The sequence below is a fragment of the Lynx canadensis genome, chromosome E1 (assembly GCF_007474595.2).
Source record: "Lynx canadensis isolate LIC74 chromosome E1, mLynCan4.pri.v2, whole genome shotgun sequence".
Classification (NCBI taxonomy): domain Eukaryota; kingdom Metazoa; phylum Chordata; class Mammalia; order Carnivora; family Felidae; genus Lynx; species Lynx canadensis.
Window position 1 is genome coordinate 14,614,263 of NC_044316.2, and position 12,817 is coordinate 14,627,079.

At 55.5% G+C, this 12,817-nt stretch overlaps 2 protein-coding genes across 6 annotated transcripts in view; one reads left to right on the plus strand and one right to left on the minus strand.

The window, feature by feature from the left end:
• SMYD4 (SET and MYND domain containing 4) overlaps positions 1-8,131 on the plus strand; it is a 68,472-nt gene extending 60,341 nt beyond the window's left edge. Inside the window, exon 11 of the mRNA XM_030295041.1 lies at positions 7,839-8,131. Coding sequence (XP_030150901.1) covers positions 7,839-7,998 — 160 coding nt within the window. The 3' untranslated portion in view covers positions 7,999-8,131. The remainder of the gene's footprint in view (positions 1-7,838) is intronic.
• On the minus strand, positions 5,017-12,400 carry SERPINF2 (serpin family F member 2). 5 transcript variants are annotated; one of them, XM_030295047.1, is made up of 11 exons: positions 12,325-12,397; positions 11,751-11,959; positions 11,064-11,133; positions 10,851-10,889; positions 10,669-10,731; positions 10,171-10,372; positions 9,541-9,684; positions 9,223-9,426; positions 8,588-8,730; positions 6,256-6,460; positions 5,017-5,595 (listed from the first exon to the last, which is right to left on the minus strand). In XM_030295047.1, exons 3-11 carry the CDS (start codon positions 11,127-11,129, stop codon positions 5,183-5,185), a joined length of 1,479 nt encoding a protein of 492 aa, XP_030150907.1. In that variant the 5' UTR covers positions 11,130-11,133; positions 11,751-11,959; positions 12,325-12,397; the 3' UTR covers positions 5,017-5,182. The 5 variants fall into 5 exon arrangements, with proteins under 5 accessions (XP_030150907.1, XP_030150906.1, XP_030150905.1 ...); XM_030295046.1 differs by having other exon boundaries at positions 12,278-12,393; XM_030295045.1 differs by lacking the exon at positions 11,751-11,959 and having other exon boundaries at positions 12,325-12,400.
• Positions 12,401-12,817: the final 417 nt, after the last annotated feature.

Consider the following 12,817-nt stretch of genomic DNA (forward strand, 5'->3'; position numbering starts at 1 on the left):
CAGGTATGAGTGCTGGCCGAGAGCCCAGTGGTCATCCGGAGAAGAGATCAGGGAAGGAACGGGGAACGCCTGGAATATTTAGCTGGAGGAAGAGAAAATTCCAGAGAAGAGATCAGGGAAGGAACAGGGAACGCCCTGGAATATTTAGCTGGAGGAAGAGAAAATTCCAGAAAACACCATCACCTCCTGTGAGGCTCCAGGGAGCAGAACTAGAGCCCCTGGGTAGAACTTTCCAATGGGTTCAGCTTTATATAAGAAAACTCTCTCAACAGTCAGAGTTCAAGACTTTCAACAAAAAAAGTTGAGTACCTCTATGCAAGTCGCTGGCTAGGTATGCAGAGGAGGAGAAGGATATAGATGAATAAGGCTCAGTGCCACACTCCAGAAACTTACTGGCTAATAGTAAGAGGCTGGTACGAGAACAGATTGTTCCACCATAATGTGGCACATTTATTTATTTATTTGTTTGTTTATTTATTTATTTATTTTTTGAGACAGGGAGAGACAGAGCATGAACAGGGGAGGGTCAGAGAGAGGGAGACACAGAATCTGAAACAGGCTCCAGGCTCTGAGCTGTCAGCACAGAGCCCGACGCGGGGCTCGAACTCACGGACCACAAGATCATGACCTGAGCCGAAGTCGGCCGCTTAACCGACTGAGCCACCCAGGCGCCCCCAGATCAGAAAAATGTAAACATCTGACAAGACCCAGTGTTGGTGAGGATGTGGACAACCAGGATCTCTTAATGCCCTGCTGCTGAGAATGTGAGAATGTAAATGGATACAACCACTTCCAAGAACAATGTGGCAACAAATGGCAAAGCTGTGCATAACCATAGGGGGCAGCCCTGGCAGTTAAAGATGGGAAGACCCAATCTGCAACCCAGCAATTCCAATCCTAAACATACAAGTTGGCAAGATTCCACATGTGTGCACAAGGAAGTATGTATGGTCAAGAATGTTATAGCAGGACTATTTATAGTGACAAAAAGAAACAAAGTAATGGGATGCCTGGGTGGCTCAGATCATGATCTCAAGGTTCATGGGTTCCAGCACCGAACCAGCTCTGTGCTGACAGCTCAGAGCCTGGAGCCTGCTTCGGATTCTGTGTCTCCCTCTCTCTCTGCCCTTCCCCTGCTTGTGCTCTGTCTCTGTCTCTCAAAAATAAATAAACGTTAAAGAAAAAAAAAAAAAAAAGTAGATGCATGTCCATCAACGGGAGACTAGAGATGGAAAAGTCTTCCAGCCCTGAGAAAGTGAAGGGAAGTCATTTGTATCAACACAGACCTGTCTCAGAGGGTGAAGTGATACAAGTTGCAGAAACATGCAAACTGCACGACACAGTTACATAAGGCTTAAAAACACACACTATATACTACCCAAGGATAAAAAAAAATTCGTGTGATCACAGTAAAAGAAATACATGAAAATAATAGAAACCAAATTCAGGATGACAGTTATGGGAGTAGAGGAGGGATCGTGGAAGGACTTGTAAAGCTGTCGCTATATTGAGAATATTTTAATGGCATTATGCAATTCATTGCACCTTTTGTCTGTCCCAATGATTTCATGATAACTTACGAAGAAAGATTTCTCTCTCCTCCGATTACCATGAGAGGTGTCCCGCTCCATTCCCTCCTCAGTTTCAAACTTGCTTCTGTGCCCACCTCTCTTTCGAAACAGCTGTAGCCAAGTTCACGGGTGACCTTCATGTTGACCACCAAAGTGACGTCTCTTCCCTTGACAACAGGCAGCAGAGCAGATGGTTCCTCCTTCTTGAAACTCTGTGTCTCCACACACCCCCATTCCCCACTCCACTCCCCACCAACCCCCTGCCACCCCTGCCTCACACACTGCATCTTTTCTGTCTCCTTTGCTGGCTCGATCCAGGGACCCCTTTTCCTCACCATCGACATCTCCTCTTAGGTGATTTCCCCTAGTTCCGTGACTTTCAATGCATCTGTATGCTCCCAGATACTTCCAAGTGTGTATTCCTGACCAAGATACCCAATAGCCTATTTGACAAATCCACATGGATGCCGAGTAGGTAGGATGAACATACAATTTACCATCCAAACACTCCTCGGAACAAACGTAGAACCACAGACGTAACCTGAACTGTCCCAGGTAGATGATGTTAGTCTACATTAATGCGGTAGTTCAGTCACAACATGTTCAAACTAGAAATCTCCAGTCGGGGCGCCTGGCTGGCTCAGTTGGTGGAGTGTGCAACTCTTGATCGCGGGGTTGTGGGTTCAAGCCACACGTTGGGTGTAGAGATTACTTAAAAATAAATTTTTTTAAAAAAGAAAGAGGGGCGCCTGGGTGGCGCAGTCGGTTAAGTGTCCGACTTCAGCCAGGTCACGATCTCGCGGTCCGGGAGTTCGAGCCCCGTGTCAGGCTCTGGGCTGATGGCTCAGAGCCTGGAGCCTGTTTCTGATTCTGTGTCTCCCTCTCTCTCTGCCCCTCCCCCGTTCATGCTCTGTCTCTCTCTGTCCCAAAAATAAATAAAAAACATTGAAAAAAAATTTTTTTAAATAAAAAAAAGGAAAGAAAGAAAGGAAGGAAGGAAAGAAGGAAAGGGAGAAACCTCCGATCTATGTTAAAATCTGTCCCTTACTCTGATTCCCATCTCCGTGAAACCCATTTTCTCAAAACAGAAATCCAGGAATCTGAACTATGAACCCCACCATCCTTGAGCCTTTCCTTTCCATCATGTCCCATACAATCTATCCACAGAATCTACAGCATCTACCTGCAAAATACCCGCACCCCGTGTCTCTTGCCTGCTAACCCACGCTTGTCCCTCTACATTCCGTTCTCCACACAGCAGCCAAAGGGAGCCTTCTAGAACTCAACATCAGACCACGGCACCCCTCACTTAAAAGCCTTCCACAGTGAGTGGATTATTGCCATCCACAGCAACACAGACGAATGTCACAAACAGGAGGTTGAACAAAAGAAGCTAGACCCAACAGAGCAGACCCTATAATTCCTTTATATGAAGTTCAAAACCAGGAAAGACGAATCTGTTCCTGGAAGTCAGGAGAGTGAGTACCACTTCTTGATGCAGGTGCTCGTTGCACAGGGGTATTGGGTTCATGAGAAAATTCATTAAGCTCATGTACAGTTGAGACGTGCGCACTTTGCATACTATATTTCACTTGTTTATTGTCTAGATCACTCTACCACCGATTTAGGCTCCGGTTGGTAGGGATCTTGTCTGCTGGCTCATTGCTGTATCCCCAGAGCTTGACGCACTGCTGGACACACAGGCTCTGACAAGGACTTGTAGGGGGATGCAGTCAGACCAGCAGCAGGGAGAACCTAGGAGGTGAGGGCAGGTGACCCGTGGGAGTGATGACCAGATCCAAACCGTGGCTAAAGCCAGAATGGAGAGGAGGAGAGAGCGGAGAAGGATTTAGAAGGTGAAATTAAGTTGGTAGACTGCTGATTTAACTTTCCAATTACTTCTTACTCCAAAGATAAAAACAACACTCTTTACAGTGACCTTAAAGCCTTAACGCAATCGTCTCCAGTTCCCCTCTGACCCCTCCCACCCCCGCCCCCGCCCCAGCCTTGTGAATCTCCTGCTCATCCTGAACCTTCTGAGCATGCTCCCACTTCTGCCCTTGCTCCTCCTCTGCCGGGGAAGCTCCTCCCCAAGATTTCCATGGTGCCTGCCCTCCCCTGCTTCCAGTCTCTGCTCCCACACCACCTATAGGGGAGGCCTTCCCTGCTTTCTTTCTCCCCATAGCCCTTGCCAGCCTCTGACACAACATCTATTTCGCTTGTTTTATTTATTACCTGTCTCCCCACACTGCCAGTTTGTTTAGAAGCAAGAGTCTACCCCAGGCACTTGCTCTTAACCAGTGTTCTTCAGGGTTGCAGGCGGCCACTGCACAGACACCCTGCGCTCACAGACAAGGGCCCACCCACGTGGACACCCGCGCTGCCCCCAGCCCGGTGCCGGTGCCAAGGTGCGCGCAACCACTCCCCCCGGATCTCGGGCGCTGACAGCCTCCAGCTGGAGCCAGCGCTCCCTGCAGCCTGCCCCCCGGCTGGCGGGCGCCTGCTCCTGGCAGAAGGACCCACATGTAATTAGAAACTCCAGAAGCTCCCTAATTGCCAGTTCTCCCAAACTGGGAGGCCGGCGCTATTTCTGAGCCGCCCTTGTTGCCAGCTGCTGGAGGTCCCTAGAGGGGAAGAGGCTGAGAGCAGAGCCAGGCTGGCGTGGAGGCGGCCCTGGAGACGGCTGGTGAGGTCAGAGGGGACTGCGCGGAGAAGGGCGGGCGAGTGGTCAGAGGACAAACGTGGCAGAGAGGGCTGTCTGCCCTCAGGCACCAGCCGGGTGCTCAGTGCAGCCTGTGGCCTCCTCCCACCTTCCTCCGCCCTCCTGCTCCCACTCACGCCCAGAATAGTGACAGCAAAGCAGCCAGGGCCATTCATTCTTTATTCGCGTGGCATAAAAATCATTACAAAAACTTTACAAAAGAGCCTTAGGGAACTATCCCCCTCCTCTCCCACTGCAGCCCCTGAGACACCTGGGTAGAGGAGGAAGCGGAGGGAAGGAGAGTCCTGGCAATGTGGGTTATGTCCAAGGAGCGGTGGGGGGACTGAGGTGACAGAACATCAGGGTGGGCGGAGGGCTGAGGGCCTTGGGGAGGTTAAGGCCTAAGCGGGGACTGGAAGGCTCAACTCCCACCCACACAGTGGGACAAGGCTCCACCCCTAGGGTCTGTCAGTTCTCTCCCCAGCCAAGGCATCCATTCCCTCCTGTCCCCACCCCCCTCTGGTAAACAAATGTGGAAGTGCCACCACCAACTTAGGGAATAACCTCCCTCCCTTCCTGTGGATCTCTCCACAGGATTCCAGTGGATCTCTCTAGCTGCCCCTCTGCCCAAGCCCCAAACAAGGACAGCCTCCTAGCCGCTTTGGAAGAAATGATGTGGGATCCAGGCCTGTGATTCCCTGATGCCCGCCCACATCCTGGCCCCACCCACCCCAAACTCCCCGAGAGAGGAGAGGAGCGAGAGAGGAGAGGAGCGGGGAGAAAACGGCTCCTCTCCGCTCCCAGACCGCCCACCCAGACCCCTGCCCTAATCCACGAAGCTGTTTGGAAAGAGTCTCAGGAGTTGAGAAGTTGGTCCAGGCAGGGACTCAGGATGCTGGCAGCTGGCCTCTCACTTGGGGCTATTAGGCTGGGGGTAATCCTCCTCTGAGGGGGGCGCAAGTTTCAAGTCAGGGCCGAAGGGCTTGTCTCCACGGGGGAAGGCTTTCTGGTTCAGGAAGGAGTCCCTGTCATCCGGGGAATCCTGCTGTTCCTTGCGCTCCCACTGCGCGCTGGGGTTGGGGTTCCTCACGCTGCCCACGAAGAGGGGCATGCTTGTTGTGTCCTCGAGGATGAAGAAGACAAAGGGGCGGTTCACGATGAAGGAGGAGAGAGACATGCGGGACATGGCAGTGCCCGTTGCCGCGGCCGCCTCCACGCCAGCCTCGCTGAGCTCCAGAGTGGACTGATGCTGCACGCTGGACACCACCAGCCTCTGGTCAGAGATCCCGCGTAGGTCTGGGGCCTGGAACAGTTCCTGCAGGCCTGCCCAGGGCAGGGGATTGCTGCTCAGAGCTGCCTGCTGCCCCCCAGGCCGCCTGGGCACCCGGGAGGGTGTCTGGCATCCTGGCCAGGGAACGCCTCCAACCCACAGGTCCCCGGTTAACTCTTATTTAACCTCCAAGTATCAGCTTAAAAGTCCCTTCCTCCAGGAAGCCCTCCCTGATCCCCTGCCCCCAAATCCCGAGAACTGGAGAGAAGCCCCTCCCTCTTTTCACTTATACTGAATTGTAAGTACCTGATTCCTTATCTGTCCATCTGACGGAGCTCTTGGTACACGGTGGGCTCCCAGTGCCTAGTACAGTGCCCCTTGCAGGACAGCCAGAAAGGCTCACATGCCACCCAGGCTCTCTAGCGGGGATTCTCTGCAATGCTCAGTCTTGCATGGAGCAGGTCCTCATTCCCTGGGCCACCCCAGCCCACCCCAGGACAGATGGTCCAGGGGCTCATAGGAAATGCTCTTGCCTCCCGAAGCCCCAGAAAAGGCTGGGACCCAAAGCTAGGGTGCCCCACTGCCAGCTTGGGGTGGGGGTGGGGGTTCCTTCTCACCCACTCTGGCTGTCCCATGCCCTAGCCTGACCTAGGGGGGGCTGTCCCATGCCCTAGCCTGACCTGGGGGAGCTGTCCCATGCCCAGCCTCCTTACCCAGCTGGCTGAGGGTGGCCACCAGGTCCAGCTGGTATTTCAGATGCAGCTTAGGCAGCTGGACCTTGGTGGGTTTCTCTCGCAGTAAGGGCTGGTGCAGGATGTCCCAGCTCAGGTTGGCCAGCACCTGTGACACGTTCCACTCAAAGTGGGTCGGCATAATGACCACAAAGCTCATGTTGTTCTTAAAGGGGAAATGAGCCACCTACGGAAAAGGAAAGGCGACGTGAGGACAAGTAAGCGCCCAGACCCGATGGGGTCTGGGCCAGCACATGCTGCTGAGACAGATGGACCAGGGGTTCCAGGCTATTCTTCTCAGGTTGTGTTCGGCCTCCCTGAGCCTCCATTTCCTCACTTGTGAAGTGGAATAATACTACCTGCCCACATTGCAGGGTGATGTGTGACACAGAGAGGAGAGAGAGAGAGCCTTTTAAAGCTTCTAGCAGAGGGGCACTTGGGTGGCTCGGTCAGTTAGGCGTCCGACTTGGGCTCAGGTCATGATCTCACGGTTTGTGAGTTCAAGCCCCGCATCGGGCTCTCTGCTGTCCGCGCAGAGCCCACTTCGGATCCCTGTCCCCCTCTGTCTCTGCCCCTCCCCTGCTAGCACTCTCTTTCTCAAACATAAATAAACATTTAAAGCTTCTAACAGGGGCGCCTGGGTGGCGCAGTCGGTTAAGCGTCCGACTTCAGCCAGGTCACGATCTCGCGGTCCGTGAGTTCGAGCCCCGCGTCGGGCTCTGGGCTGATGGCTCGGAGCCTGGAGCCTGTTTCCGATTCTGTGTCTCCCTCTCTCTCTGCCCCTCCCCCGTTCATGCTCTGTCTCTCTCTGTCCCAAAAATAAATAAACGTTGAAAAAAAAAAAAATTTTAAAGCTTCTAACAGAGTATCAGCACATAGGCAGTGCTCAATAAATGGTGACTTTCTCTGTCTTCACCTGCTACCAGTGACTTGGGTTGAGAAAGGCCCCCGTGTCGGCCTCTCAGTTTCTCCATGTGTACAATGGCCTGCGTTGTTCATGTCCAAACCACCCTGGGTTCTGTAGAGGAGCCACCGCAAAGGGTGGTTCCCTCCCCACCCCCCAACCTTCAACAATGACTGCCCGGGTGTGTATAATAGTGTGGTTTGAGGTAAGATTTCACGTCAGTGGGGTTTCTGCAGCTACACAAGTGTGGAAAGCACTGGGCTCGATGGCCCCTGGCAGCTGTGACCCCCTCAGGCTCCAGGCAGAGCAGCCAGGGAGCAGGAGCCCTGGCGGGGGGGCGGGGGCAGCCCCACCTCTGGCTGCCCAGGGCCTACCTGCAGAGTGCATGAGGAAGAGGAGGCCCGAGGGCCAGGAACAGAGGCAGAGGGTAAAGGAGGAGGGGCAGGACACAGCCTAGAGAGCAGGAACAGCACGAAGGGCACAGGTGGGGAGGTGAACAAGACGGTCTACCTGTCAGGGTGGAAGGGAGAAGCGGGACGCTGCTCCAAGGGTCCGCCTCAACCACAGGCCCACAGCCCCTCCCAGGAGGGCTAACAGAAGCAGCTGAGGTCTGTGCCGGGCCGTCTTGTGAAACTAACCAACACTGCCGTCTCTGCCACAGCTCACGGGCCCTGGGATCCACGCTCAAGCCAAGAGGACCACATTTGGGCCAGAAGCAAGGGAGGCCTCACCTGAGACAGCTTGGCATTGCACTCCATGCGATCAGAATGTTCCAGCAGGATACTGACAAATCCATCCCAACCAGACCCTCCTTTCTCTAAGGAGCACTGTGACAGCCAGGTCACATCGCCCAGGCTTGGGGATGCTGAGGCTGAGTGGCTCTACAGCTGTTGAGTGGTCCCTGTGCTGCCCAACAACCCATGGGCCTTTGTAATAAACCCTTATCACCAAAGATCACCTGGGTTTCGACCCAAGGCCCCTCCTCAAAGAACGCTCCCTGACCACTGTATCTAAAATATCTTCCCCAGCCACCGATCAATCACTTCTTTTTTTCCTTCGCAGCACTCACCACTCTCTGAAACTATGTTTGTTCGTGTACTCTGTGTCTTCCCTCCTGAGAGCGGGGACCAGATCCCCCTTGTGCTCCCGGAGCCTAGAACAGGATCTGGCATGCAGCACATGCCCCCACATACTTTTGCCAAATTAATGAACTTCGAAGAGACTGGAACCTCAGTCCCCGCTGGGTCGGGGCACAGTGAGACCTTCCAGAGCCACCTGTCTCAGCGACAGAACTGCAAGGAAGGTGGGCCACAGCCCCCTCTACCCCTGAGCCTGCTCCACAGCCCCGCCCCCTCCTTTCCCCCGCCTCCCAGCAGTCAGGCCCAGCCTGGGTGGGTGATCAAAGGTGACCTGTATCTCAGGCTGCTCCAGCAGGAACCAGCGCAGGGGATACGTGCGGGCTTGCATCATGTCCACTGGCACCGTGAACTCCTCATTCAGGTGGAAACTGTCTCTCTGGGTGAGGCTCGGGTCGAACTTGCTCCTCCAGAAACCTATATCCAGCAGAGGGTAGGGGCCACGTAGACTGGGACACCACCAGCCTCTTCCCTATTCCACCCAGAACCCGTTCAAGGGACAAAAGGTAGAGTCAAACCCCCAAGGGACACTGTGCCAGTGCATACCCAGCTGATCTAAGGTGTCTTCCCTGTAGCATTTTGGAAATCTGGACTTGCATTCTTCCCATGCCCTGCCATGCTCCCAGGAGCGTCCCACCTGCCCCCCACCCCCACCCGCCCATCCTTTCAGACTCAGTTTCCTGCTAGGGCACTCTCTTCACAACAGCCCTATCCAGTTCCTGGCCCCCTCTTTGGCAAACCATCACCTGTTTCCCACCCTCCCCCAAGCCACAACCCAGAGATCTCCCTGCCTCCTGGCCCAGCCCTGAGGAGAAAAACCCTGAGGACAAAGGTTTCGCAGCCCAGCTCAGCCTACAGGGCAGGGGTACGAGCTGAGGGGTGGGGGACCCGAGGAGAGGACAAACGCACCCTGGAAGTGGATGGCATTGAGGAGAAGCAACACTGTGTCATCTGGCAGCTCTGAAAGGAAATCCTCAATCTTCCCCTCTGTGGCCTCCTTCACCCATTGGTTGATGTTCACCAGATCATCCCTCTTCCTTCCTGTCAGGCTCACGGGCTTTGCGCCAAAGAGCTGTTCTGATTGTTCCAGGAAGTCTTCTTTGATGGGAAATCCTACACAGGAGGGGCCACAAGCTGTTCCTAACCCTAACCTAGGCCAAGCCCATCTCCATCAACCCCGTCCACCCCAGGGCACTACCTAGGGAGCTCCAAACCATCAGCACCTACCTTTCTGCAGGTACATTCTAGCAGCCAGTCGGAATGCCCCAGGGCCCAGGTCCTGGCAAAGGTGGCTCAGCAGGTGGGGGAGGCAGGGCCCTGAGTCTGCGTGCAGCACCTGTAGTAACTTCTGCAGCGTTTGGTTCTGAGCACCTGGAGAGGACCACATCAGCTGTGGCCCGGGGCCGGGGTTCTTTCCCGCCCTGCTGCCCACTCTAGCCCCTGTTAAACCCCCATGGTGAGCACGCCCACAGCATCACATTCTCCTCCCATATCCACTGAACTGGTCTGAATGACAGTACTCCCTAAGTTTTACTTTCATCTCTGCTGCTGGCGGTCTGGGTGACCTCACCTCATGCAAGTTGTTTTCCCTCTCTGAACCTCGGTTTCCCACCATGAGAGCATCCAGTCCAGTGAAGACATCGTAGCTCTCAAACCCTTGCATAAAAATCACCAGAAGCATATCCTTAGGCCCAATCCCTGGGAATCTGATTCACAGAGACTGGAGGTGTGCCAAGGAATCTGCGTTTTTACCAAACATCCAAGTGACCCTGATGGAAGAAGCACCCACTAGTAAACTCTGGAGTATGGAGTTCCTACTGGCCTCCCAGCTCTGCTGGTCTGGAGAGGTCACAGTACCTAGTGCCAGGTGAGACAATGCCAGGGCCACACTCAGAGGCGACAGGATGAGGTTGGGGCTGGTGGCCCTTTGGGCCACCAGGGAGAACAGATCTGTGGTGAAGGCCATCATGGCCTGGGCCAACTTGCGGGTCTCCTCTGGGGTTGGGGCTCCCTTGCAGTCTCTTGGGGCCTTCTTCAGGGCAATATGGCCACTGGGCTCCTACAGGGACAGATCAGAGGGTCAGTAGGGTCAAGGGGTCAGCTCTGTGTGGAAAGATCCCTTTCATAGGCCCTGTGCCTGGGAACAGCAGGGCTTCGTCCCAGTCCTGACATGAGAGGGAGAGTCAGGTGGGCAATAGCCTTCTGGGGACCCCGTCCTTTCCTTTCGTCCCTCCCTCCCACCCTCTCCCTTTAGGTCTCAGCCTCATGACCACGCCCCCGGGCCCCTCGCCCCTGCTGATTGGCCCTCCTCCCTCGGACCCCGCCCACTCTTCCCCCAGCCCCACCTGGTTGTACCTGGTTGCCCAACTTGAGGAGGATAAGCGGGGGCAGCTTCTCCTGGGCCGGCCCGCTCATTAGCTGAAGAAGGGAGGAAGCGAATGGAGCGGGACCCTTCCCACACGTCCCCCACCCTGCAAGAGCCACAGGTGAGGCCCCTCAAGGCCTTCCTCCCCCTCTCGCCCCTCACTCCCCAGTACCTGCTGGTCCAAGGGCTCCATGGCACTCGCCGCGGAGAACTGTCGAGAAAAAGATGAGGAGAGGAGAGGGAACGCCCTCAGAGCCAAAGCCACCCTCGACTCAGCCCCCTCCTCTTCCCCCCCCCCCCCCCCCCCCCACCACACACACACACCCGACCCCCGGCCTGGCCCCACCTGCCTCCCCGCCCCACCCTGACCGAGGCCCAGGCTCACCACCAGGCAGGGGCCTTGCAGGCAGGACAAGCCGAGCAGCAGGAGCCCCCGGAGCAGCAGCGCCATGTTCCTGTGCGGGACAGGGAGCCTGCGTCCCCAGCTCGCCCACGCTCCCGCGCGGGATCCCACCCACACGTTGCCTGGCCTGGCAACTCCTGAGCCTCTACGGCTGAGGGTCAACCCAGCAAGCGTCTGCACACCCACCCGAAAACACACTGGCCCTGGCTCCCATCTCTCAGGGGTGGGGAGCTCCCCCTAATTGCTTTTAACCCCTTCTTACTTTGCGGTTTTTCCCATTTCGTGCACTGAAAATGTTCAGGTTTATAGGGCAAATATCAAAACAAGAGCAGTCCTCATTCTTCAAGGCCCCATGTTGTGAGTCAGCCGTGGTTTAGAATCCACATGCTGCCTCTTCTCAGAGGACCTGAGATAGATCTCCCTTACCCCTCTGGGCTTTGCCTTTTCTTGTCAAATGGTAGCAGAAGTCCCTACCTCCTCCCACTGTTTATTGTGAGGACCAAAATAAGACCGTCTTTGTGAGCCCTGATTACAATGCCTGGCACTCAGTCACATGGCTGTTGTCAGCCTAGCCCAGGGCCCCTCTTCTGGGAAGCCTGCCCCGAAGCCTCCTCCAGACTGGGGCCCCTTTCCCAGAGCTCCTATCCAACCTGCTGTCCAGTGGCCCACCTTTTCTGGCTCGTCTGGTCTTGACCACCAACGTGGACAGGCCCGTGAGGCCCTGAGGTCTCAGCAGCGTTGGTGAGATGGGCTGGAGAGCCACGTTGTTGACCCAGCAACTGAGCCCAATGAATGGCTCCCAACGGAGCCACCTTTGGACTTACGGGAAGCACAGGCCTCGCCCCCCACTCTGTCCAGGTCAGCTCCAGGAAGCCAGGCTGGCGGGTGGGGATGGGCAGGTCTAGATCTGTCCCAGAGCGGGTCCCACACACTCCAACCCTACCCCCATCTCAGGACCAGTCCTTCTATCACCCCTGGCCCCACCCCCCATCATGCACAAGGACCCTTGGCCAGGGCTCTGATCTCCAACCAGGGCTTTTGAAACTTCCTGGCAAGAAAAGACCTCTAGTTTTTGAAGTCCCAGGGAGACTCCTGCCAGAACCCCCACCTTGGGTCTTCATCACCCAGGAGGCTGGGAAATAAGAAACCTGAATAAATTCACCCCAGACCCCCTCAGCCAGGTAGGCAGCTCTTACCTCCTCTCCTGCCCAAAGAGCAGGCCGAGCCACCCCTCCCCTCGTACCTCTGCAGGCTCCTCGCTGCTGCACACACTGTCCCTCTGGCCCCACTTGGGTGCTCCCCACACTCTGCCCAGGCTCCAGCCAGCCCAGCTGAGCCCTCCCCTCCCACCAGGAGGACCTTTGCTCTCAGCCAACCCCGGTTCAAATTGCTTTCTCTTCTGGTAAATATTGACCTGCACATCCGGTTAAACATTGATATTGGGGCCGGAAGCCCCATTCCCACCAGGGCATCTAACCCTGAGATAGCTACCTGGAGCCCTCATGGATTTGAGTCCCACCTGAGTCTGAAGAAAGGAGGTTCAGGAAACGGTTGAGGAGACTGTCCTCATCTGTAGGGCAGATCCAGGAAGGGCCTCCCCCTAACCCCATGAGGTGGGGGTTCATCCCCATTTTAGTGGGGCTCAGAGAGTCTATGCGACATGCCCAAGGACACAGCTGGGCTCAGAGCCACCTCCAGCTTCTCACTTCCAATGTCCTTTTCTCTCCCCCGTCCTA